General features: G+C 55.0%; 1 protein-coding gene across 1 annotated transcript; it reads right to left on the bottom strand.

The window, feature by feature from the left end:
* Window positions 1-1,262: 1,262 nt before the first annotated feature.
* On the bottom strand, window positions 1,263-25,722 carry LOC120939727 (solute carrier family 52, riboflavin transporter, member 2-like). The gene is made up of 2 exons (XM_040352055.1): window positions 25,573-25,722; window positions 1,263-1,669 (listed from the first exon to the last, which is right to left on the bottom strand). Exons 1-2 carry the CDS (start codon window positions 25,669-25,671, stop codon window positions 1,457-1,459), a joined length of 312 nt encoding a protein of 103 aa, XP_040207989.1. The 5' UTR covers window positions 25,672-25,722; the 3' UTR covers window positions 1,263-1,456.
* Between the last annotated feature and the right edge of the window lie 91 nt (window positions 25,723-25,813).

The following is a 25,813-nucleotide window of genomic DNA, read 5'->3' as shown; positions in this document are numbered from 1 at the left end:
AGCTCCGTGAGATCTTCAAAGCTTGGGAGATTTTTTTTTATAACCGAACCCTGCTTTATACTTCTCCACAACTTTATCCCTGACCTGTCTGGTGTGTTCCTCGGCCTTCATGATGCTGTTTGTTCACTAAGGTTCTCTAACAGACCCCTGAGGGCTTCACAGAACAGCTGCATTTATAACTGAGATTAAATGACACACAGGTGGGCTCTATTTACTAATTAGATGACTTCTGAAAGAATAGATTTTAGTTATCAGAGTAAAGGGGCTGAATATAAATGCCCCCCCCCCCCCACACTTTTCACATATTTATTTGTATCGTTTTCATTCCACTTCACAATTATGTGACATTTTGGACTAGATTCAGGTACCTGCGCTTGATCTTACGGCGGCGCAGCGTATCGTATTTACGCCGCCGCAACTTACAGGAGCAAGTGCAGTATTCACCAAGCACTTGCTCCGTAAGTTGCGGCGGCGTAGCGTAAATGGGGCCGGCGTAAGCCCGCGTAATTCAAATGCGGAAGGGGGGGGGCGTGTTTTATGTTAATGTGTGATGACCTGACGTGATTGACGTGTTTTACGAACCGTGTACGTATCCCAGTGTGCATTGCTCCCAAATACGCTGCAACGGCGTATTGGTTTTGACGTGAACGTAAATTACGTCCAGCCCTATTCGCGAACGACTTACGCAAACGACGTTAAAAATAAAAAAAATAAAAATTGCGGGAACGACGTCCATACTTAACATTGGCTGCGTCTCCTAATAGTAGGAGCAACGTTACGCCGGAAAAAGCCTTTTACGCAAACGACGTGAAAAACTACCGCCGGGCGCACGTACGTTCGTGAATCGGCGTATCTAGGTAATTTGCATACTCTACGCGTAAAACGACGGAAGCGCCACCTAGCGGCCAGCGTGAGAATGCACCCTAAGATACGACGGCGTAAGAGACTTCCGCCAGTCGGATCTTAGGCTAATGTCGGCGTATCTAGCTTTCTGAATACAGAAAGAAGATACGCCGGCGCAGATTTGAATTTACGTGGCGTATCTATAGAGACGCCGGCGTAAATTCTATATGAATCTAGCCCTTTGTGTTGATCTCTCACATAAAATCCCAATAAAATACATTTATGTTTTTGGGGTGTAACACGAGAAGATGTGGGGAATTTCAAGGGGTATGAATACTTTTTCCAGGCACTGTATATAGAGGGGTATGAATACTTTTTCATGACACTGTATATTACATACAATACAGAGAGATCAGACGGGTTGTGGAAAAGATCAAATTTAATGATATAAAAGAAGGTGGGCGCAGGAATGAAGGCACAGCGGGGGGCGCGGTGGTCGTCGCGGGGCGCGGTGGTCCTCACAGGGCGCGGTGGTCCTCACGGGGCGCGGTGGTCCTCACAGGGCGCGGTGGTCCTCACAGGGCGCGGTGGTCCTCACGGGGCGCGGTGGTCCTCACAGGGCGCAGTTGTCCTGACAGTCCCTCCCGCTGTGGAACAGGTGATAGATGCTGACCATCGGGAACATCAATAAGGCACCAATCAGAGAGCCCACCTGGATGGCCGCTCCGCACCACAGGAGGGCGCTATGGCCGGCTTCATGCAGGAGGCTTCCTATCACCACCTTCAGGTAGGAGAGAAGTCCCAGGAACAGGGACCAGGCCAGGACCTGCAGACAGAAGACAGACCAATCAGAGGACGCCAATTTATCATCACATGACCACAACGCACTTTATATTACAGCAAATAAATATTCGGTAACCCGGAAAATAAAGACTGGCACAGTTTTTGTTTTATCCAGCTGTATCAACTCCGTGCGACTTATAACATCCAAGTGCAAGATAGAACACCAACATCTCAGAGAGAATAGAAGCACTGCGTTGGAAAAAGGACCCCCCCCCGTCAGTATTTTGTTGGACCCCCTTTTGCTGTAATTCCAGCTTTTAGTCTGTTGGGATTTGTCTCGGGTAACTTTGCACATCTGGACTTTGCAATCATTTGCTCGCTCTTCTTTGCAGAACGGATCGGGTTCAGGTACATTTGATGATGAACGTTTGTGGACTGCAGTCTTCAATCATTCCACAGATTTTCAATGGGGTTCAAGTCTGGGCTCTGACTAGGCCATGCAAGGACATTCCCCGCCTTCTCCTCCAACCACTGTGTGCTCATTGGTGGACATTCCTCCTTCTTCTCCTCCACCCACTGTATGCTCATTGGTGGACATTGCCCCTCCTTCTCCTCCACCCACTGTGTGCTCATTGGTGGACATTCCCACCTTCTCCTCCAACCACTGTGTGCTCATTGGTGGACATCCCTGCCCCTCTTCCCCAACCACAGTGGTTGGAGAAGGTGGGGAATGTCCACCAATGAGCACACAGCGGTTGGAGGAGAAGGCGGGGAATGCCCACCAATGAGCACACAGCGGTTGGGGGAGAAGGCGGGAATGTCCACCAATCAGCACACAGTGGATGGAGGAGAAGGTGGGGAAGGTCCCCCAATGAGCAGACAGTGGTTGGAGGAGAAGGCGGAGAAGGTCCACCAATGAGCACACAGTGGTTGGAGGAGAAGGCGGGTGTAACGGCTACCCACTGGTAGTGAGGGGTATCGGCCGTTGGAGACGTCCTTTTCCCTGGCAAGCTGCGATATGCAGGTACCGCCGATATATCCCATCGAACGCCCTTCCAAGAAACGAGACGTGCTACGTTTGAAGGGTCAAGCAGACTGACTTTATTTGGCATATTTCACCTGCTTATATCTGGTTACAACTGTTACAAGAACAATGACAATTTCCGCCCTCCCCTTTTCCCAGTAGGGGGCTTCAACACAGACCCCCTGAAACAATGACATCTCCTTGAATTAATCACTTGACCAGTTTCTAGACTCTTCGGCACCTCACCCCACTTAACATTTCCTGGCCAGGCACATAGAATTCAATTAACCTTTAAAACAATTATCACTCACACATAATCCCCATCAGCCTACACCTCACAGGGGGCTGTTTACCTGCACACAAAAGAGGGTTCATTATCTATGCGAAGGGAACATTAGCATTCCAGCAATGAAAGAGACTTGTCCAGTTAACCCTTTGAGCTCAGAATACAATGTGGTACATCCGATGGTGACAAGCCATGCAGTTCCTTGTAGTCCCCCTGCACGAAGATTATAACTGTCTCGGCAGCATGCCTGTGTCCGTTACAGCGGGGAATGTCCACCAATGAGCACACAGTGGTTGGAGGAGAAGGCGGGGAATGTCCACCAATGAGCACACAGTGGTTGGAGGAGAAGGCGGGGAATGTCCCCCAATGAGCACACAGTGGTTGGAAGAGAAGGCGGGGAAGGCCCACCAATGAGCACAAAGTGGTTGGAGGAGAAGGCGGAGAAGGTCCACCAATGAGCACACAGTGGTTGGAGGAGAAGGCGGAGAAGGTCTACCAATGAGCACACAGTGGATGGAGGAGAAGGCGGGGAATGTCCACCAATCAGCACACAGTGGTTGGAGGAGAAGGCGGAGAATGTCCACCAATCAGCACACAGTGGTTGGAGGAGAAGGTGGGGAATGTCCACCAATCAGCACACAGTGGTTGGAGGAGAAGGCGGGAATGTCCACCAATCAGCACACAGTGGTTGGAGGAGAAGGCGGGGAAGGTCCACCAATGAGCACACAGTGATTGGAGAAGAAGGCGGGGAAGGTCCACCAATGAGCACATAGCGGTTGGAGGAGAAGGCGGGGAAGGTCCACCAATGAGCACACAGTGGTTGGAGGAGAAGGCGGGGAAGGTCCACCAATGAGCACACAGTGGTTGGAGGAGAAGGTGGGGAATGTCCACCAATCAGCACACAGTGGTTGGAGGAGAAGGTGGGGAATGTCCACCAATCAGCACACAGTGGTTGGAGGAGAAGGTGGGGAATGTACACCAATGAGCACACAGCAGTTGGAGGAGAAGGCGGGGAATGTCCACCAATGAGCACACAGCAGTTGGAGGAGAAGGCGGGGAAGGTCCACCAATGAGCACACAGTGGTTGGAGGAGAAGGTGGGGAATGTCCACCAATGAGCACAAAGTGGTTGAAGGAGAAGGCGGGGGAATGTCCACCAATGAGCACACAGTGGTTGAAGGAGAAGGCGGGGAATGTCCACCAATGAGCACACAGTGGTTGAAGGAGAAGGCGGGGAAGGTCCACCAATGAGCACACAGTGATTGGAGAAGAAGGCGAGGAAAGGTCCACCAATGAGCACACAGTGGATGGAGGAGAAGGCGGGAAATGTCCACCAATGAGCACACAGTGGTTTGAGGAGAAGGTGGGAAATGTCCACCAATGAGCACACAGTGGTTGGAGGAGGAGGCGGGGAATGTCCACCAATGAGCACACAGTGGTTGGAGGAGAAGGCGGGGAATGTCCACCAATGAGCACACAGTGGTTGAAGGAGAAGGCGGGGAATTCCCACCAATGAGCACACAGTGGTTGGAGGAGAAGGCAGGGAATGCCCACCAATGAGCACACAGTGGTTGGAGGAGAAGGCGGGGAAGGTCCACCAATCAGCACACAGTGGTTGAAGAAGGCGGGGAATGTCCACCAATGAGCACACAGTGGTTGAAGGAGAAGGCGGGGAATGTCCACCAATGAGCACACAGTGGTTGAAGGAGAAGGCAGGGAATGCCCACCAATGAGAACACAGTGGTTGAAGGAGAAGGCGGGGAATGTCCCCCAATGAGCACACAGTGGGTGGAAGAGAAGGCGGGGAATGCCCACCAATGAGCACACAGTGGATGGAGGAGAAGGCGGGAAATGTCCACCAATGAGCACACAGTGGTTGGAGGAGAAGGCGGGGAATGCCCAGCAATGAGCACACAGTGGTTGGAGAAGAAGGCGGGGAATGTCCACCAATGAGCACACAGTGGATGGAGAAGGTGGGGAAGGTCCCCCAATGAGCAGACAGTGGTTGGAGGAGAAGGCGGAGAAGGTCCACCAATGAGCACACAGTGGTTGGAGGAGAAGGCGGGGAATGTCCACCAATGAGCACACAGTGGTTGGAGGAGAAGGCGGGGAATGTCCACCAATGAGCACACAGTGGTTGGAGGAGAAGGCGGGGAATGTCCCCCAATGAGCACACAGTGGTTGGAAGAGAAGGCGGGGAAGGCCCACCAATGAGCACAAAGTGGTTGGAGGAGAAGGCAGAGAAGGTCCACCAATGAGCACACAGTGGTTGGAGGAGAAGGCGGAGAAGGTCTACCAATGAGCACACAGTGGATGGAGGAGAAGGCGGGGAATGTCCACCAATCAGCACACAGTGGTTGGAGGAGAAGGCGGAGAATGTCCACCAATCAGCACACAGTGGTTGGAGGAGAAGGTGGGGAATGTCCACCAATCAGCACACAGTGGTTGGAGGAGAAGGTGGGGAATGTCCACCAATCAGCACACAGTGGTTGGAGGAGAAGGCGGGGAATGTCCACCAATCAGCACACAGTGGTTGGAGGAGAAGGCGGGGAAGGTCCACCAATGAGCACACAGTGATTGGAGAAGAAGGCGGGGAAGGTCCACCAATGAGCACATAGCGGTTGGAGGAGAAGGCGGGGAAGGTCCACCAATGAGCACACAGTGGTTGGAGGAGAAGGCGGGGAAGGTCCACCAATGAGCACACAGTGGTTGGAGGAGAAGGTGGGGAATGTCCACCAATCAGCACACAGTGGTTGGAGGAGAAGGTGGGGAATGTCCACCAATCAGCACACAGTGGTTGGAGGAGAAGGTGGGGAATGTACACCAATGAGCACACAGCAGTTGGAGGAGAAGGCGGGGAATGTCCACCAATGAGCACACAGCAGTTGGAGGAGAAGGCGGGGAAGGTCCACCAATGAGCACACAGTGGTTGGAGGAGAAGGTGGGGAATGTCCACCAATGAGCACAAAGTGGTTGGAGGAGAAGGCGGGGGAATGTCCACCAATGAGCACACAGTGGTTGAAGGAGAAGGCGGGGAATGTCCACCAATGAGCACACAGTGGTTGAAGGAGAAGGCGGGGAAGGTCCACCAATGAGCACACAGTGATTGGAGAAGAAGGCGAGGAAAGGTCCACCAATGAGCACACAGTGGATGGAGGAGAAGGCGGGAAATGTCCACCAATGAGCACACAGTGGTTTGAGGAGAAGGTGGGAAATGTCCACCAATGAGCACACAGTGGTTGGAGGAGGAGGCGGGGAATGTCCACCAATGAGCACACAGTGGTTGGAGGAGAAGGCGGGGAATGTCCACCAATGAGCACACAGTGGTTGAAGGAGAAGGCGGGGAATTCCCACCAATGAGCACACAGTGGTTGAAGGAGAAGGCGGGGAATTCCCACCAATGAGCACACAGTGGTTGGAGGAGAAGGCAGGGAATGCCCACCAATGAGCACACAGTGGTTGGAGGAGAAGGCGGGGAAGGTCCACCAATCAGCACACAGTGGTTGAAGAAGGCGGGGAATGTCCACCAATGAGCACACAGTGGTTGAAGGAGAAGGCGGGGAATGTCCACCAATGAGCACACAGTGGTTGAAGGAGAAGGCAGGGAATGCCCACCAATGAGAACACAGTGGTTGAAGGAGAAGGCGGGGAATGTCCCCCAATGAGCACACAGTGGGTGGAAGAGAAGGCGGGGAATGCCCACCAATGAGCACACAGTGGATGGAGGAGAAGGCGGGAAATGTCCACCAATGAGCACACAGTGGTTGGAGGAGAAGGCGGGGAATGCCCAGCAATGAGCACACAGTGGTTGGAGAAGAAGGCGGGGAATGTCCACCAATGAGCACACAGTGGATGGAGGAGAAGGTGGGGAAGGTCCCCCAATGAGCAGACAGTGGTTGGAGGAGAAGGCGGAGAAGGTCCACCAATGAGCACACAGTGGTTGGAGGAGAAGGCGGGGAATGTCCACCAATGAGCACACAGTGGTTGGAGGAGAAGGCGGGGAATGTCCACCAATGAGCACACAGTGGTTGGAGGAGAAGGCGGGGAATGTCCCCCAATGAGCACACAGTGGTTGGAAGAGAAGGCGGGGAAGGCCCACCAATGAGCACAAAGTGGTTGGAGGAGAAGGCGGAGAAGGTCCACCAATGAGCACACAGTGGTTGGAGGAGAAGGCGGAGAAGGTCTACCAATGAGCACACAGTGGATGGAGGAGAAGGCGGGGAATGTCCACCAATCAGCACACAGTGGTTGGAGGAGAAGGCGGAGAATGTCCACCAATCAGCACACAGTGGTTGGAGGAGAAGGTGGGGAATGTCCACCAATCAGCACACAGTGGTTGGAGGAGAAGGTGGGGAATGTCCACCAATCAGCACACAGTGGTTGGAGGAGAAGGCGGGGAATGTCCACCAATCAGCACACAGTGGTTGGAGGAGAAGGCGGGGAAGGTCCACCAATGAGCACACAGTGATTGGAGAAGAAGGCGGGGAAGGTCCACCAATGAGCACATAGCGGTTGGAGGAGAAGGCGGGGAAGGTCCACCAATGAGCACACAGTGGTTGGAGGAGAAGGCGGGGAAGGTCCACCAATGAGCACACAGTGGTTGGAGGAGAAGGTGGGGAATGTCCACCAATCAGCACACAGTGGTTGGAGGAGAAGGTGGGGAATGTCCACCAATCAGCACACAGTGGTTGGAGGAGAAGGTGGGGAATGTACACCAATGAGCACACAGCAGTTGGAGGAGAAGGCGGGGAATGTCCACCAATGAGCACACAGCAGTTGGAGGAGAAGGCGGGGAAGGTCCACCAATGAGCACACAGTGGTTGGAGGAGAAGGTGGGGAATGTCCACCAATGAGCACAAAGTGGTTGGAGGAGAAGGCGGGGGAATGTCCACCAATGAGCACACAGTGGTTGAAGGAGAAGGCGGGGAATGTCCACCAATGAGCACACAGTGGTTGAAGGAGAAGGCGGGGAAGGTCCACCAATGAGCACACAGTGATTGGAGAAGAAGGCGAGGAAAGGTCCACCAATGAGCACACAGTGGATGGAGGAGAAGGCGGGAAATGTCCACCAATGAGCACACAGTGGTTTGAGGAGAAGGTGGGAAATGTCCACCAATGAGCACACAGTGGTTGGAGGAGGAGGCGGGGAATGTCCACCAATGAGCACACAGTGGTTGGAGGAGAAGGCGGGGAATGTCCACCAATGAGCACACAGTGGTTGAAGGAGAAGGCGGGGAATGCCCACCAATGAGCACACAGTGGTTGGAGGAGAAGGCGGGGAATGCCCACCAATGAGCACACAGTGGTTGGAGGAGAAGGCGGGGAAGGTCCACCAATCAGCACACAGTGGTTGAAGAAGGCGGGGAATGTCCACCAATGAGCACACAGTGGTTGAAGGAGAAGGCGGGGAATGTCCACCAATGAGCACACAGTGGTTGAAGGAGAAGGCAGGGAATGCCCACCAATGAGAACACAGTGGTTGAAGGAGAAGGCGGGGAATGTCCCCCAATGAGCACACAGTGGGTGGAAGAGAAGGCGGGGAATGCCCACCAATGAGCACACAGTGGATGGAGGAGAAGGCGGGGAATGTCCACCAATGAGCACACAGTGGTTGGAGGAGAAGGCGGGGAATGCCCAGCAATGAGCACACAGTGGTTGGAGAAGAAGGCGGGGAATGTCCACCAATGAGCACACAGTGGATGGAGGAGAAGGTGGGGAAGGTCCCCCAATGAGCAGACAGTGGTTGGAGGAGAAGGCGGAGAAGGTCCACCAATGAGCACACAGTGGTTGGAGGAGAAGGCGGGGAATGTCCACCAATGAGCACACAGTGGTTGGAGGAGAAGGCGGGGAATGTCCACCAATGAGCACACAGTGGTTGGAGGAGAAGGCGGGGAATGTCCCCCAATGAGCACACAGTGGTTGGAAGAGAAGGCGGGGAAGGCCCACCAATGAGCACAAAGTGGTTGGAGGAGAAGGCAGAGAAGGTCCACCAATGAGCACACAGTGGTTGGAGGAGAAGGCGGAGAAGGTCTACCAATGAGCACACAGTGGATGGAGGAGAAGGCGGGGAATGTCCACCAATCAGCACACAGTGGTTGGAGGAGAAGGCAGAGAATGTCCACCAATCAGCACACAGTGGTTGGAGGAGAAGGTGGGGAATGTCCACCAATCAGCACACAGTGGTTGGAGGAGAAGGTGGGGAATGTCCACCAATCAGCACACAGTGGTTGGAGGAGAAGGCGGGGAATGTCCACCAATCAGCACACAGTGGTTGGAGGAGAAGGCGGGGAAGGTCCACCAATGAGCACACAGTGATTGGAGAAGAAGGCGGGGAAGGTCCACCAATGAGCACATAGCGGTTGGAGGAGAAGGCGGGGAAGGTCCACCAATGAGCACACAGTGGTTGGAGGAGAAGGCGGGGAAGGTCCACCAATGAGCACACAGTGGTTGGAGGAGAAGGTGGGGAATGTCCACCAATCAGCACACAGTGGTTGGAGGAGAAGGTGGGGAATGTCCACCAATCAGCACACAGTGGTTGGAGGAGAAGGTGGGGAATGTACACCAATGAGCACACAGCAGTTGGAGGAGAAGGCGGGGAATGTCCACCAATGAGCACACAGCAGTTGGAGGAGAAGGCGGGGAAGGTCCACCAATGAGCACACAGTGGTTGGAGGAGAAGGTGGGGAATGTCCACCAATGAGCACAAAGTGGTTGGAGGAGAAGGCGGGGAATGTCCACCAATGAGCACACAGTGGTTTGAGGAGAAGGTGGGAAATGTCCACCAATGAGCACACAGTGGTTGGAGGAGGAGGCGGGGAATGTCCACCAATGAGCACACAGTGGTTGGAGGAGAAGGCGGGGAATGTCCACCAATGAGCACACAGTGGTTGAAGGAGAAGGCGGGGAATTCCCACCAATGAGCACACAGTGGTTGGAGGAGAAGGCAGGGAATGCCCACCAATGAGCACACAGTGGTTGGAGGAGAAGGCAGGGAATGCCCACCAATGAGCACACAGTGGTTGAAGGAGAAGGCGGGGAATGCCCACGAATGTGCACACAGTGGTTGGAAGAGAAGGCGGGGAAGGCCCACCAATGAGCACAAAGTGGTTGGAGGAGAAGGCGGGGAATGCCCACCAATGAGCACACAGTGGTTGGAGGAGAAGGTGGGGAATGTCCACCAATGAGCACAAAGTGGTTGGAGGAGAAGGCGGGGGAATGTCCACCAATGAGCACACAGTGATTGGAGAAGAAGGCGGGGAAGGTCCACCAATGAGCACACAGTGGATGGAGGAGAAGGCGGGAAATGTCCACCAATGAGCACACAGTGGTTTGAGGAGAAGGTGGGAAATGTCCACCAATGAGCACACAGTGGTTGGAGGAGGAGGCGGGGAATGTCCACCAATGAGCACACAGTGGTTGGAGGAGAAGGCGGGGAATGTCCACCAATGAGCACACAGTGGTTGAAGGAGAAGGCGGGGAATTCCCACCAATGAGCACACAGTGGTTGGAGGAGAAGGCAGGGAATGCCCACCAATGAGCACACAGTGGTTGGAGGAGAAGGCAGGGAATGCCCACCAATGAGCACACAGTGGTTGAAGGAGAAGGCGGGGAATGCCCACGAATGTGCACACAGTGGTTGGAAGAGAAGGCGGGGAAGGCCCACCAATGAGCACAAAGTGGTTGGAGGAGAAGGCGGGGAATGTCCACCAATGAGCACACAGTGGATGGAGGAGAAGGCGGGGAAGGTCCACCAATCAGCACACAGTGGTTGAAGAAGGCGGGGAATGTCCACCAATGAGCACACAGTGGTTGAAGGAGAAGGCGGGGAATGTCCACCAATGAGCACACAGTGGTTGAAGGAGAAGGCAGGGAATGCCCACCAATGAGAACACAGTGGTTGAAGGAGAAGGCGGGGAATGTCCCCCAATGAGCACACAGTGGGTGGAAGAGAAGGCGGGGAATGCCCACCAATGAGCACACAGTAGATGGAGGAGAAGGCGGGAAATGTCCACCAATGAGCACACAGTGGTTGGAGGAAAAGCCGGGGAATGCCCAGCAATGAGCACACAGTGGTTGGAGAAGAAGGCGGGGGAATGCCCACCAATGAGCACACAGTGGTTGGAGGAGAAGGCGGGAAATGTCCACCAATGAGCACACAGTGGTTGGAGGAGAAGGTGGGGGAATGTCCACCAATGAGCACACAGTGGTTGGAGGAGAAGGCGGGGAATGTCCACCAATGAGCACACAGTAGTTGGAGGAGAAGGCGGGGAAGGTCCACCAATGAGCACACAGTGGTTGGAGGAGAAGGCGGGGAATGTCCACCAATGAGCACACAGTGGTTGGAGGAGAAGGCGGGGAATGTCCACCAATGAGCACACAGTAGTTGGAGGATAAGGCGGGGAAGGTCCACCAATGAGCACACAGACATGGCCTAGTCAGAGCCCAGACTTAAACCCCATTGAAAATCTGTGGAATAATGGGAAAAAGACTGCAGTCCACAAACTGAAAACGAGCCGTTCTGCAAAGAAGAGCGAGCAAATATTGCAAAGTCTAGATGTGCAAAGTTACTTGAGACGAATCCCAACAGACTAAAGGCTGGAATTACAGCAAAATGGGGTCTGACACGGGGGGGGGGGTCCTTTTTCCAACTTAGAACACTAAATGTCAGAAAAACAGAATAACCGTATTTATCGGCGTATACTGCGCACTTTTTTTCCCTTAAAATCAGGGCAAAATCGTGGGTGCGCGATATTTGCCGATACCCGCGCCGTGTTTGAACCACTGCGCCGATATATACCGAGCGCAGTACACTCGGGTATACTCGGGCAGGCTCGGCTCCTCTCGCGGTCACGTCCTGTGCGTCCTTTACGCGAGAGGAGCCGAGCCTGCCCGAGTATAGACCAGGCAGCTGGCAACCAACAATAACATACATTCGTGCATTTGCGAGAGGGGGTGGCGCTGCAGCGCCCTCTATAGACGGCCGCCAGAACTGCGGTTAAAATGTCAAAATGACATTTTAGCCGAATAAAAGTTCTTAAAGGGCCCGTTTATTTTTTGTGTGACTGTGGGAGGGGGCGGCGCCCGTGCGTCCCTATGGACGGGCCGCCACTGTTCAAATTCATAATTCATGGAAAGCTTGTAAAACATATTTGGATTTATGATAGTAATTAGGTAGGAGTGAATGACCTTCTTCAGTTGATACGACAGAATTCTTCAATCTAAAGCTGAGCTTCGCTGGATATTTCTGGTCAGCCAATTAGAGAATGACACATGAGGAATCCTGAATGTCAGGTTTGTGACGCGGCTCCAGTGTCCAAGGCTTGTCATGAGGTCAGCGGGTCAGCAGGCACACAGGTAAGACACACAGGCCCAGATTCAGGTAGAACCGCGCAATATTTGCGTGGGCAAAGGGCAACGATTTTTGCTCTGTGCCCAGTAGCTCCGTAAATTGCGCGGGCGCTATGCTAATTTGCCCTGCGTAAGGGCGCCTAATGTAAATGATCCCGCCGGGGGCGGAAATCATTTAAATTAGGCGCGCTCCCGCGCCGAGCGAACAGCGCATGCTCCGTCGGGAAACTTTCCCGACGTGCATTGCGGCAAATGACGTCGCAAGGACGTCATTTGCTTCTAAGTGAACGTGAATGGCGTCCAGCGCCATTCACGAATCACTTACGTAAACTACGTGAAATTTAAATTTCACGAGCGGGAAGGGCGGCTATACTTTAGCATTGGCTGCGCCTACTATGAGAAGGAGCAGCCTTACGCTAAAGTCGCCTTACGGAAACTCCGTACCTTGCGTGCGCAGGGCCCGCGCAACTTTTGTGAATCGGTGGTAGTATGCAATTGGCATACTATACGCCGATCACAATGGCCGCGCCCCCTAGCGGCCAACGCAAGAATGCATCCTGGGATGTGAAGGCATAAGGAGGCTTATGTCTGTCACATCCTAGGCTGCAGTCCGCGTAGCGATGTTCCTGAATCAGGGGCATTCGCTACGCGGGAGCAAAACAGCTATTGCGCCGCGCAACCTATGGTTGCGCGGGCGCAATAGCTTCTTGAATCTGGGCCACAGAGTTCACGTGTCATAGAGCTGAACAGAAATACTGTGGCCCGGATTCACAAAGCACTTACACCGACGTATATCAAGTTAGGCCGACGTAATTGCAAATGTGCGCCGTCGTATCTGTGCGCAAGACCCACAAACAGAGATGCGCCTAAAAACAGGCTACACCCCGCCGACGTAGCTTGCTTACGCTGGCGTAGGGTGGGCGCACATTTAGGCTGGGCGCATGGTGCCGCTCCCATTGATTAGTCATTCAAATATGTAAATTAGGGAAATGCGGCGATTCACAAACCTGCGTGCGCCCGACGCAGGCTACGAGAGGTGCGCATAAGTTGTACGTCCGGCGAAAAGTTATTCCCAATAAAGGAGGTGCAACCCAGGAGCAGACATGCAAAGGTCTAAACCAGGGAACACAAGCCGGCGTATTGTGCGTTGGACGTGTGTCTGGCTGGGCGTAGGTTACGTTCCTGGCGTACGCATTGCTCCGGCGTATCTTAGGCAATTGTTCCAACGTGGTTGTGAGCATGCGCACGGGGATGCGTCCACGTCACGGCGCATGCGCAGTTCATTAAACGTACTTGTCTGGCGCTCGGACCATCATTTGCATGGGGGGGTCACGCCTCATTTGCATGGGTCAAGCCCACTTCCACCTACGCCGGCGTGCGCCTTCGAAACCTACGCCACGCCGACGCAGTGTGGGGAGCACTGGCTTGCTGAATTCCATGCCAGGTCAGCTCTCGGCAAGGTGATCCAGACAAATATGGGGATAAATTGTAATCTCTATGGAGCCTAACCATGTCAGGATGGTAATGGGCGGAGCTATGCCATATTAAGCGTCTATGCAAGAAAGGGCGTTACCTTTGTATTTAGCCGACATATAGATTTGAGAATAGGATAAAAAGAGGGTTTCAACTGACATACAGTCACAAACACCACACACCGCACACAAACACCGCACACATACACCGCACACATACGCCGCACACATACGCCGCACACAAACGCCGCACACATACGCCGCACACATACACCGCACACATACACCGCACACAAACACCGCACACATACACCGCACACATACACCGCCACATACACCGCACAGAAACACCGCACATATACACCTCACACATACACCGCACACATACACCGCACACAAACACCGCACACATACACCACACAGAAACACCGCACACATACACCGCACACATACACCGCACAGAAACACCGCACATATACACCTCACACATACACCGCACACATACACCGCACACAAACACCGCACACATACACCACACAGAAACACCGCACACATACACCGCACAGAAACACCGCACACATACACCGCACACATACACCGCACAGAAACACCGCACACATACACCGCACACAAACACCGCACAGAAACACCGCACACATACACCGCACACATACACCGCACACATACACCGCACACAAACACCGCACACAAACACCGCACACAAACACCGCACACATACACCGCACAGAAACACTGCACATATACACCTCACACATACACCGCACACAAACGCCGCACACATACACCGCACACATACACCGCCACATACGCCGCACACATACACCGCACACATACACCGCACACAAACACCGCACACAAACACCGCACACATACACCGCACACATACACCGCACACATACACCGCACACATACACCGCACACAAACACCGCACACATACACCGCACAGAAACACCGCACACATACACCTCACACATACACCGCACACATACACCGCACAGAAACACCGCACACATACACCGCACACATACACCGCACACAAACACCGCACACATACACCGCACACATACACCGCACAGAAACACCGCACACATACACCGCACACATACACCGCACACAAACACCTCACACAAACACCGCACACATACACCGCACAATGGCCCAGATTCACAGAGAGCAAGGCGCACATTACGCCGCCGTAGAGTAACCACCGTACGCCATGCCAACGCAGCGCGTAGAGGCAAGCATTGCATTCAGCAAGCCAGTGCTCCCAACGCTGCGCCAGCATGGCGTAGGTCTCGAAGGCGCAGGACGGCGTAGGTGGAATTGAGCGTGACCCCATGCAAATGATGGCCTGAGCGCCAGACAGATACGTATCACGAACTGCGCATGCGCCGTGACGTGGACGCATACACAGCACCCCCCTGCGCCTGCTCACAACCACGCCGGCACAACTGCCTAAGACACGCCGGATCACTGCGTACGCCCTGAACATAACGTACGCCCAGCCAGACACACGTCCAACGCACAATACGCCGGCTTGTGTTCCCTGGTGCAGACCTGTGCATGTCTGTTGCCGGGTTGCACCTCATTTATGGGGAATAACTTTACACCGGACGTACAACTTCCGCGCATCTCGCGTACCATGCGCTGGGCACACGCACGTTCGTGAATCGCCGTATTTCCCTCATTTGCATGTTTGAATGGCTAATCAATGGGAGCGGCACCATGCGCCCAGCCCATATGTGCGCCAACCCTTGGCCGGCGTGTGCAAGCTACGTCGGCTGGGTGTAGCCTGTTTTTAGGCGCATGTTGGTTAGTGGGTCTGCCGCACACATACGCCGGCGCACATTGGCACTTACGTCGGCGTAACGTGTTATACGTCGGCGTAAGTGCTTTGTGAATCTGGGCCGTTCTTTCTACACATACACTCAGAAGGAAACACATTCATCAAGAAAAGACACTGGCCCAGATTCACAGACAGCAGGCGCACATTACGCCGCCGCAGCGCATCCCCCTGTGCGCTACGCCGACGCAGCGCAGAGAGGCAAGCACTGCATTCAGCAAGCTATTGCTCCCAACTCTGCGTCAGTGTGGCATAGATTTCGAAGGCGCAGGCCAGCGTAGGTGGAAGTGGGTGTGACCCCATGCAAATGATGGTCCGAGCGTGGTGCAGTGATTTACGCCCGGCGTATCATGAACGGCGCATGCGCTGTGACGCAGACATATCCCCAGCACCCCTATGCTCTTGCTCACAACTACGCCGGCGCAACTGCCTAAGATACGCCGGCCCACCGGCTTACGCCGAGCACATAAATATGCCATACGCCCGTCCAGCGCAAAAGTACACCAGCCTGTCTTCCGCTTGGTGCACAGCACTTTTGTTGTCTGAGCCATGTCAGATACTGAGGTGGACAGGGAGAGGAGAAAAAAAGATCCTGACCTCAGCAATCGCCAAATATGATGCCTACCTCCATGGCGCACAGAGCGCCAGGACCAGCAAGGCCAGGAAGCAGGAGATCTTCCAGAAGATCACCCTGGAGATCAATGCCCTTGGGCATGAAAACCGGACCGGCAACATCCAGAAACAAATCAATGACATGAGACGACGGGTCAGGGAGAAGGTGAGGAGGCACCTCAGGGGCACGGGGGGCGGACCAGCTTCTTCTCTGAAGTTGACACCGGAGGAGGAGGTGATCGCCAGCTTTCTGGAGCAGGTGGAGGGCCTGGAGGGCTTTGACTCCATTGAGCAGGACTTGAGGAGAGGTAAGTGTGTTTTATCCCCCATCCGGTGTGGAGCGGAACATGTGACAAGTGTTTGGGTCCCCCAACATGTGAATGCTTTGTGTCATCCACTGGAGGGAGCCGGGCCATCGTCTGCCCCTGGACGACCCACGCCATCCCCGGAACACCCTCACCCTAAGCCTGACCCCCTGGGAAGCCAGGAAAGATCGGTGGAGGGGAGTGCCCACGCCTGGATGGTGTTCTCCATGTATGACAGTGGGATATGGTGTTCTCCATGTATGATGGTGGGGGATGGCGTTCTCCATGTATGACGGTGGGGGATGGTGTTCTCCATGGATGACGGTGGGGGATGGTGTTCTCCATGGATGACGGTGGGGGGATGGTGTTCTCCATGTATGACGGTGGGGGATGGTGTTCTCTGTGGATGACGGTGGGGGGATGGTGTTCTCCATGTATGACGGTGGGGGATGGTGTTCTCCATGTATGACGGTGGGGGGATGGTGTTCTCCGTGTATGACGGTGGGGGGGATGGTGTTCTCCATGGATGACGGTGGGGGATGGTGTTCACCACGGATGACGGTGGGGGGGATGGCGTTCTCCATGTATGACGGTGGGGGATGGTGTTCTCCATGGATGACGGTGGGGGATGGTGTTCTCCATGGATGACGGTGGGGGGATGGTGTTCTCCATGGATGACGGTGGGGGATGGTGTTCTCCATGTATGACGGTGGGGGATGGTGTTCTCCATGTTTGACGGTGGGGGATGGTGTTCTCCATGTATGACGGTGGGGGATGGTGTTCTCCATGGATGACGGTGGGGGGATGGTGTTCTCCATGGATGACGGTGGGGGGATGGTGTTCTCCATGTATGACGGTGGGGGATGGTGTTCTCCATGTATGACGGTGGGGGGGATGGTGTTCTCCATGTATGACGGTGGGGGGGATGGTGTTCTCCATGTATGACGGTGGGGGATGGGGTTCTCCATGTATGACGGTGGGGGGATGGGGTTCTCCATGTATGACGGTGGGGGATGGTGTTCTCCATGTATGACGGTGGGGGATGGTGTTCTCCATGTATGACGGTGGGGGATGGGGTTCTCCATGTATGACGGTGGGGGGATGGGGTTCTCCATGGATGACGGTGGGGGATGGTGTTCTCCATGTATGACGGTGGGGGATGGGGTTCTCCATGTATGATGGTGGGGGGGATGGTGTTCTCCATGGATGACGGTGGGGGATGGTGTTCTCCATGTATGACGGTGGGGGATGGGGTTCTCCATGGATGACGGTGGGGGATGGTGTTCTCCATGGATGACGGTGGGGGATGGTGTTCTCCATGTATGACGGTGGGGGATGGTGTTCTCCATGGATGACGGTGGGGGATGGTGTTCTCCATGTATGACGGTGGGGGGATGGTGTTCTCCATGGATGACGGTGGGGGATGGTGTTCTCCATGTATGACGGTGGGGGGATGGTGTTCTCCATGGATGACAGTGGGGGGATGGTGTTCTCCATGTATGACGGTGGGGGATGGTGTTCTCCATGTATGACGGTGGGGGGATGGTGTTCTCCATGGATGACGGTGGGGGATGGTGTTCTCCATGGATGACGGTGGGGGGATGGTGTTCTCCATGGATGACGGTGGGGGATGGTGTTCTCCATGGATGACGGTGGAGGATGGTGTTCTCCATGGATGACGGTGGGGGATGGTGTTCTCCATGGATGACGGTGGGGGATGGTGTTCTCCATGTATGATGGTGGGGGATGGTGTTCTCCATGTATGATGGTGGGGAATGGTGTTCTCCATGGATGACGGTGGGGGGATGGTGTTCTCCATGGATGATGGTGGGGGATGGTGTTCTCCATGTATGACGGTGGGGGGATGGTGTTCTCCATGGATGACGGTGGGGGATGGTGTTCTCCATGTATGACGGTGGGGGATGGTGTTCTCCATGGATGACGGTGGGGGATGGTGTTCTCCATGTATGACGGTGGGGGGATGGTGTTCTCCATGGATGACGGTGGGGGATGGTGTTCTCCATGTATGACGGTGGGGGGATGGTGTTCTCCATGTATGACGGTGGGGGGATGGTGTTCTCCATGGATGACGGTGGGGGATGATGGAGCCGGCACACGCCCGGAATTTCCGACCAATGGCTAACATCGGACTTTTCCACAAACTCAGCAGCCGATCAAATACTTTATTCCTCGCTGTATTCAGCGTTGCGTTGCGTCTCCTTCCCCATCCCCCCTCCCTATGTGTCCTCACGTGTCCCGGGGCACCCGCTGATGCGGAACGTTTCCTGATGCGGCGCGCTCACCTCTGACTCCGCTGGATCCGATTCAACTGACACTCCGAATCACCTGAAGAAGGTTAATAAATAATATTCTGGAAGTGTCCGCCCAGATCCCCCCTCCCCCGCCCGGGAATGTATTCTGGGATCGGGTCACCTCGGCGCGGACCAAGAGAAGGCAACCAGCCAGGAATTCCACATCTTCATCCCTGGACTCACTTCTCGGGTGCCGGGATCTATCCTGGGAATCCTGTACTCGGCGCCCCCTCGGGACCATCCTGGGAATCCTGTACTCGGCGCCCCCTCAGAACCATCCTGGGAATCCTGTACTCGGCGCCCCCTCGGGACCATCCTGGGAATTCTGTACTCGGCGCCCCCTCGGGACCATCCTGGGAATCCTGTACTCGGCGCCCCCTCGGGACCGTCCTGGGAATCCTGTACTCGGCTCCCCCTCGGGACCATCCTGGGAATCCTGTACTCGGCGCCCCCTCGGGACCATCCTGGGAATCCTGTACTCGGCGCCCCCTCGGGACCATCCTGGGAATCCTGTACTCGGCGCCCCCTCAGGACCATCTTGGGAATCCTGTACTGGGCGCCCCCTCAGGACCATCCTGGGAATCCTGTACTCGGCGCCCCCTCGGGACCATCCTGGGAATCCTGTACTCGGCGCCCCCTCAGGACCATCTTGGGAATCCTGTACTGGGCGCCCCCTCAGGACCATCCTGGGGATCCTGTACTCGGCGCCCCCTCAGGACCATCCTGGGAATCCTGTACTGAGCGCCCCCTCAGGACCATCCTGGGAATCCTGTACTGAGCGCCCCCTCAGGACCATCCTGGGAATCCTGTACTCGGCGCCCCCTCGGGACCATCCTGGGAATCCTGTACTCGGCGCCCCCTCGGGACCATCCTGGGAATCCTGTACTCGGCGCCCCCTCGGGACCATCCTGGGAATCCTGTACTCGGCGCCCCCTCGGGACCATCCTGGGAATCCTGTCCTCGGCGCCCCCTCAGGACCATCCTGGGAATCCTGTCCTCGGCGCCCCCTCAGGACCATCCTGGGAATCCTGTCCTCGGCGCCCCCTCAGGACCATCCTGGGAATCTTGTACTCGGCTCCCCCTCAGGACCATCCCGGGAATCCTGTACTCGGCGCCCCTCAGGACCATCCTGGGAATCCTGTCCTCAGCGCCCCCTCAGGACCATCCTGGGAATCCTATACTCGGCGCCCCCTCGGGACCATCCTGGGAATCCTGTACTCGGCGCCCCCTCAGAACCATCCTGGGAATCCTGTACTCGGCGCCCCCTCGGGACCATCCTGGGAATTCTGTACTCGGCGCCCCCTCGGGACCATCCTGGGAATCCTGTACTCGGCGCCCCCTCGGGACCATCCTGGGAATTCTGTACTCCGCGCCCCCTCGGGACCATCCTGGGAATCCTGTACTCGGCGCCCCCTCAGGACCATCTTGGGAATCCTGTACTGGGCGCCCCCTCAGGACCATCCTGGGAATCCTGTACTCGGCGCCCCCTCAGGACCATCCCGGGAATCCTGTACTCGGCGCCCCCTCAGGACCATCCCGGGAATCCTGTACTCGGCGCCCCTCAGGACCATCCTGGGGATCCTGTACTGGGCGCCCCCTCAGGACCATCCTGGGGATCCTGTACTGAGCGCCCCCTCAGGACCATCCTGGGAATCCTGTACTGAGCGCCCCCTCAGGACCATCCTGGGAATCCTGTACTGAGCGCCCCCTCAGGACCATCCTGGGAATGCTGTACTCGGCGCCCCCTCGGGACCATCCTGGGAATCCTGTACTCGGCGCCCCCTCGGGACCATCCTGGGAATCCTGTACTCGGCGCCCCCTCGGGACCATCCTGGGAATCCTGTACTCGGCGCCCCCTCAGGACCATCCTGGGAATCCTGTCCTCGGCGCCCCCTCAGGACCATCCTGGGAATCCTGTCCTCGGCGCCCCCTCAGGACCATCCTGGGAATCTTGTACTCGGCTCCCCCTCAGGACCATCCCGGGAATCCTGTACTCGGCGCCCCTCAGGACCATCCTGGGAATCCTGTCCTCAGCGCCCCCTCAGGACCATCCTGGGAATCCTGTACTCGGCGTCCCCTCATGACCATCCTGGGAATCCTGTACTCGGCGCCCCCTTTAGGACCATCCTGGGAATCCTGTACTCGGCGCCCCCTTTAGGACCATCCTGGGAATCCTATACTCGGCGCCCCCTCAGGACCATCCTGGGAATCCTGTACTCGGCGCCCCCTCGGGACCATCCCGGGAATCCTGTACTCGGCGCCCCTCAGGACCATCCTGGGAATCCTGTCCTCAGCGCCCCCTCAGGACCATCCTGGGAATCCTGTACTCGGCGCCCCCTCATGACCATCCCGGGAATCCTGTCCTCGGCGCCCCCTCAGGACCATCCTGGGAATCCTGTACTCGGCGCCCCCTCAGGACCATCCTGGGATCCCTGTACTCGGCGCCCCCTCAGGACCATCCTGGGAATCCTGTACTCGGCGCCCCCTTTAGGACCATCCTGGGAATCCTATACTCGGCGCCCCCTCAGGACCATCCTGGGAATCCTGTACTCGGCGCCCCCTCAGGACCATTCTGGGAATCCTGCACTCGGCGCCCCCTCAGGACCATCCTGGGAATCCTGTACTCGGCGCCCCCTCAGGACCATCCTGGGAATCCTGTACTCGGCGCCCCCTCAGGACCATCCTGGGAATCCTGTACTCGGCGCCCCCTCAGGACCATCCTGGGAATCCTGTACTCGGCTCCCCCTCAGGACCATCCTGGGAATCCTGTACTCGGCTCCCCCTCAGGACCATCCTGGGAATCTTGTACTCGGCGCCCCCTCAGGACCATCCTGGGAATCCTGTACTCGGCGCCCCCTCAGGACCATCCTGGGAATCCTGTACTCGGCGCCCCCTCAGGACCATCCTGGGAATCCTGTACTCGGCGCCCCCTCAGGACCATCCTGGGAATCCTGTACTCGGCGCCCCCTCAGGACCATCCTGGGAATCCTGTACTCGGCGCCCCCTCAGGACCATCCTGGGAATCCTGTACTCGGCGCCCCCCTCAGGACCATCCTGGGAATCCTGTACTCAGCGCCCCCTCGGGACCATCCTGGGAATCCTGTACTCGGCGCCCCCTCAGGACCATCCTGGGAATCCTGTTGTTGGCCCCCGAAACATGTTTGATATTTTATATTAACCTGTTGTGAACTGATAACATTATTAGAACATTTTGAACCTTTTGTTTGGTGCTCTCATTAGGCCGTACATTAGTTGTTCTGCACTGTGGCCCTGCGTGGAGGCGGCCAATTTGGTAGAGGATATAGGTAGAGACAGAAAGTGCTCCGTTGTCAGGAGTGCCTAGGCACAGGAAGTATTCCGTTGTCAGGAGTGCCTAGGCAAGGGAAGTGCTCTGATGACAGAAGTGCCTAGGTACAGGAAGTGCTCTGTTGTCAGGAGGGCCTAGGCACAGGAAGTGCTCTGTTGTCAGGAGGGCCTAGGCACACAAAAAACGCACAGATATTTTTCAGGGAAGTATTGCTCAGGGACACTTAACATGCCTAGACGTTCCCTACAAGGTATCAAACCTTTTATGTTCGGCTCCACTTTAAAGTGAATTGATTAGAGATTTCCCTGATGTGGGTGTGGTTTACGTTGGTGTGGGTGTGGTATATGTTTGTGTGGGCGTGGTTTATGCTGGTGTGGGTGTAGTTTGTGTTGGTGTGGGCGTGGTTTATGCTGGTGTAGGTGTGGTTTATGTTGAGGCGGGTGTGGTTTACATTGGTGTAGGTGTGGTTTATGTTGGTGTGGGCGTGGTTTATGTTGGTGTGGGCGTGGTTTATGTTGGTGTGGGTGTGGTTTATGTTGGTGTGGGCGTGGTTTGTCGATGTGGGCGTGGTTTATGTTGGTACAGGTGTGGTTTATGTTGGTGTAGGTGTGGTTTATGTTGGTGTGGGCGTGGTTTATGTTGGTGTAGGCGTGGTTTATGTTGGTGTGGGTGTGGTTTATGTTGGTGTAGGCGTGGTTTATGTTGGTGTGGGCGTGGTTTATGTTGGTGTAGGCGTGGTTTATGTTGGTGTGGGTGTGGTTTATGTTGGTGTAGGCGTGGTTTATGTTGGTGTAGGCGTGGTTTATGTTGGTGTGGGTGTGGTTTATGTTGGTGTAGGCGTGGTTTATGTTGGTGTAGGCGTGGTTTATGTTGGTGTGGGCGTGGTTTATGCTGGTGTAGGGGCGTGGTTTATGTTGGTGTGATTTATGTTGGTGTAGGTGTGATTTATGTCGGTGTAGGTGTGGTTTATGTTGGTGTGGGCGTGGTTTATGCTGGTGTAGGTGTGGTTTATGTTGGTGTGGTTTATGTTGGTGTGGGTGTGGTTTATGTTGGTGTGGTTTATGTTGGTGTGGGCGTGGTTTATGTTGGTGTGGGCGTGGTTTATGTTGGTGTAGGTGTGGTTTATGTTGGTGTGGGCGTGGTATGTTGGTGTGGGTGTGGTTTATGTCGGTGTGGGCGTGGTTTATGGCGGTGTGGTTTATGTTGGGGCGGGTGTGGTTTATGTTGGTGTAGGTGTGGTTTATGTTGGGGTGGGTGTGGTTTATGTTGGTGTGGGCGTGGTTTATGTTGGGGTGGGTGTGGTTTATGTTGGTGTGGTTTATGTTGATGTGGTTTACGTTGGCGTGGGTGTGGTTTATGTTGGCGTGGGTGTGGTTTATGTTGGTGTAGGTGTGGTTTATGTTGGTGTGGGGGTGTGGTTTATGTTGGTGTGGGCGTGGTTTGTGTTGGTGTGGGTGTGGTTTATGTTGGTGTGGGGGCATGGTTTATGTTGGGGTGGGTGTGGTTTATGTTGGTGTGGTTTATGTTGATGTGGTTTACGTTGGCGTGGGTGTGGTTTATGTTGGCGTGGGTGTGGTTTATGTTGGTGTAGGTGTGGTTTATGTTGGTGTGGGGGTGTGGTTTATGTTGGTGTGGGCGTGGTTTGTGTTGGTGTGGTTTATGTGTGGTTTATGTTGGTGTGGGTGTGGTTTATGTTGGTGTGGGTGTGGTTTATGTTGGTGTGGTTTATGTTGGTGTAGGTGTGGTTTATGTGTGGTTTATGTTGGTGTGGGTGTGGTTTATGTTGGTGTGGGTGTGGTTTATGTTGGTGTGGTTTATGTTGGTGTGGGCGTGGTTTATGCTGGTGTAGGTGTGGTTTATGTTGGTGTAGGTGTGGTTTATGTCGGTGTGGGTTATGCTGGTGTGGGCGTGGTTTATGCTGGTGTAGGTGTGGTTTATGTCGGTGTGGGCGTGGTTTATGCTGGTGTGGGCGTGGTTTATGCTGGTGTAGGTGTGGTTTACGTTGGCGTGGGTGTGGTTTACGTTGGCGTGGTTTATGTTGGTGTGGGGGCGTGGTTTATGTTGGTGTGGGGGCGTGGTTTATGTTGGTGTGATTTATGTTGGTGCAGGCGTGGTTTATGTCGGTGTGGGCGTGGTTTATGCTGGTGTAGGTGTGGTTTATGTTGGTGTGGGCGTGGTTTATGTTGGTGTGGGGGCGTGGTTTATGCTGGTGTAGGTGTGGTTTATGTTGGTGTGGGGGCGTGGTTTATGTTGGTGTGATTTATGTTGGTGTGGGCGTGGTTTATGTCGGTGTGGGCGTGGTTTATGTTGGTGTGGGGGCGTGGTTTATGTTGGTGTGATTTGTGTTGGTGTGGGCGTGGTTTATGTTGGTGTGGGCGTGGTTTATGCTGGTGTAGGTGTGGTTTATGTTGGTGTGGGGGCGTGGTTTATGTTGGTGTGATTTATGTTGGTGTGGGCGTGGTTTATGTTGGTGTGGGCGTGGTTTATGCTGGTGTAGGTGTGGTTTATGTTGGTGTGGTTTATGTCGGTGTGGGCGTGGTTTATGCTGGTGTAGGTGTGGTTTATGTCGGTGTGGGCGTGGTTTATGCTGGTGTGGGTGTGGTTTACGTTGGTGTGGTTTATGTTGGTGTGGGCGTGGTTTATGTTGGTGTGGGCGTGGTTTATGCTGGTGTAGGTGTGGTTTATGTTGGTGTAGGTGTGGTTTATGTCGGTGTGGGCGTGGTTTATGTTGGTGTCGGTGTGGTTTATGTTGGTGTGGGCGTGGTTTATGTCGGTGTGGGTTATGTTGGTGTCGGTGTGGTTTATGTTGGTGTGGGCGTGGTTTATGCTGGTGTAGGCGTGGTTTATGTCGGTGTGGGCGTGGTTTATGTTGGTGTAGGTGTGGTTTACGTTGGTGTGGGTGTGGTTTACGTTGGTGTGGGTGTGGTTTGTCGGTGTGGGCGTGGTTTATGCTGGTGTAGGTGTGGTTTATGTTGGTCCGGGCGTGGTTTATGTTGGTGTGGGCGTAGTTTATGCTGGTGTAGGCGTGGTTTATGTTGGTGTGGGGGCGTGGTTTATGCTGGTGTAGGTGTGATTTATGTTGGTGTGGGCGTGGTTTATGTTGGTGTGGGCGTGGTTTATGCTGGTGTAGGTGTGGTTTATGTTGGTGTAGGTGTGGTTTATGCTGGTGTGGGCGTGGTTTATGCTGGTGTAGGTGTGGTTTACGTTGGTGTGGGTGTGGTTTACGTTGGTGTGGGTGTGGTTTATGTCGGTGTGGGCGTGGTTTATGCTGGTGTAGGTGTGGTTTATGTTGGTGCGTTTGTTACTTTGTACAAAATGCATCCAATGAGCTTCGGGGGATGGGGAGACCACGCGGAGTGGAGGGGCAGTCAGCTGTGAGAGGACGATGATGCCCCCCGGGGGGGGCGGGTACTCACCACCAGCACAATCCCCGCTGTGCTCCCAACCAATGGAGGACAAGGACTGAGCGCCGCCAACACCATCAGATAGCTCCCGAGTATTACGCCGGCCGCCATGATCAGCCCGAGACCCAGAGAAGACCTGAGGAGAGAACACAGACCCAGAATTCAATGACCGGCATTTAAAGAGAACCTGTCAGTCCCCGTGAATTATCCCGACCTCCCCCTACACACACAAAACATCCCCCTTTTATCATCA

The sequence above is a fragment of the Rana temporaria genome, chromosome 5, assembly GCF_905171775.1.
Source record: "Rana temporaria chromosome 5, aRanTem1.1, whole genome shotgun sequence".
In the NCBI taxonomy this organism is placed as follows: domain Eukaryota; kingdom Metazoa; phylum Chordata; class Amphibia; order Anura; family Ranidae; genus Rana; species Rana temporaria.
The sequence above is the reverse complement of the archived record's forward strand: the minus strand, read 5'-3'. Positions and strand labels throughout refer to the sequence as shown.

Bases quoted from the DNA above. Each gene is read 5' to 3' on its own strand.
- LOC120939727 (XM_040352055.1), bottom strand. From the start codon at position 25,671: ATGGCGGCCGGCGTAATACTCGGGAGCTATCTGATGGTGTTGGCGGCG. The intron at 1,670-25,572 runs GTGAGTACCCGC...TTCTGTCTGCAG, and splicing joins CAGCGGGGATTGTGCTGGTG to GTCCTGGCCTGGTCCCTGTT.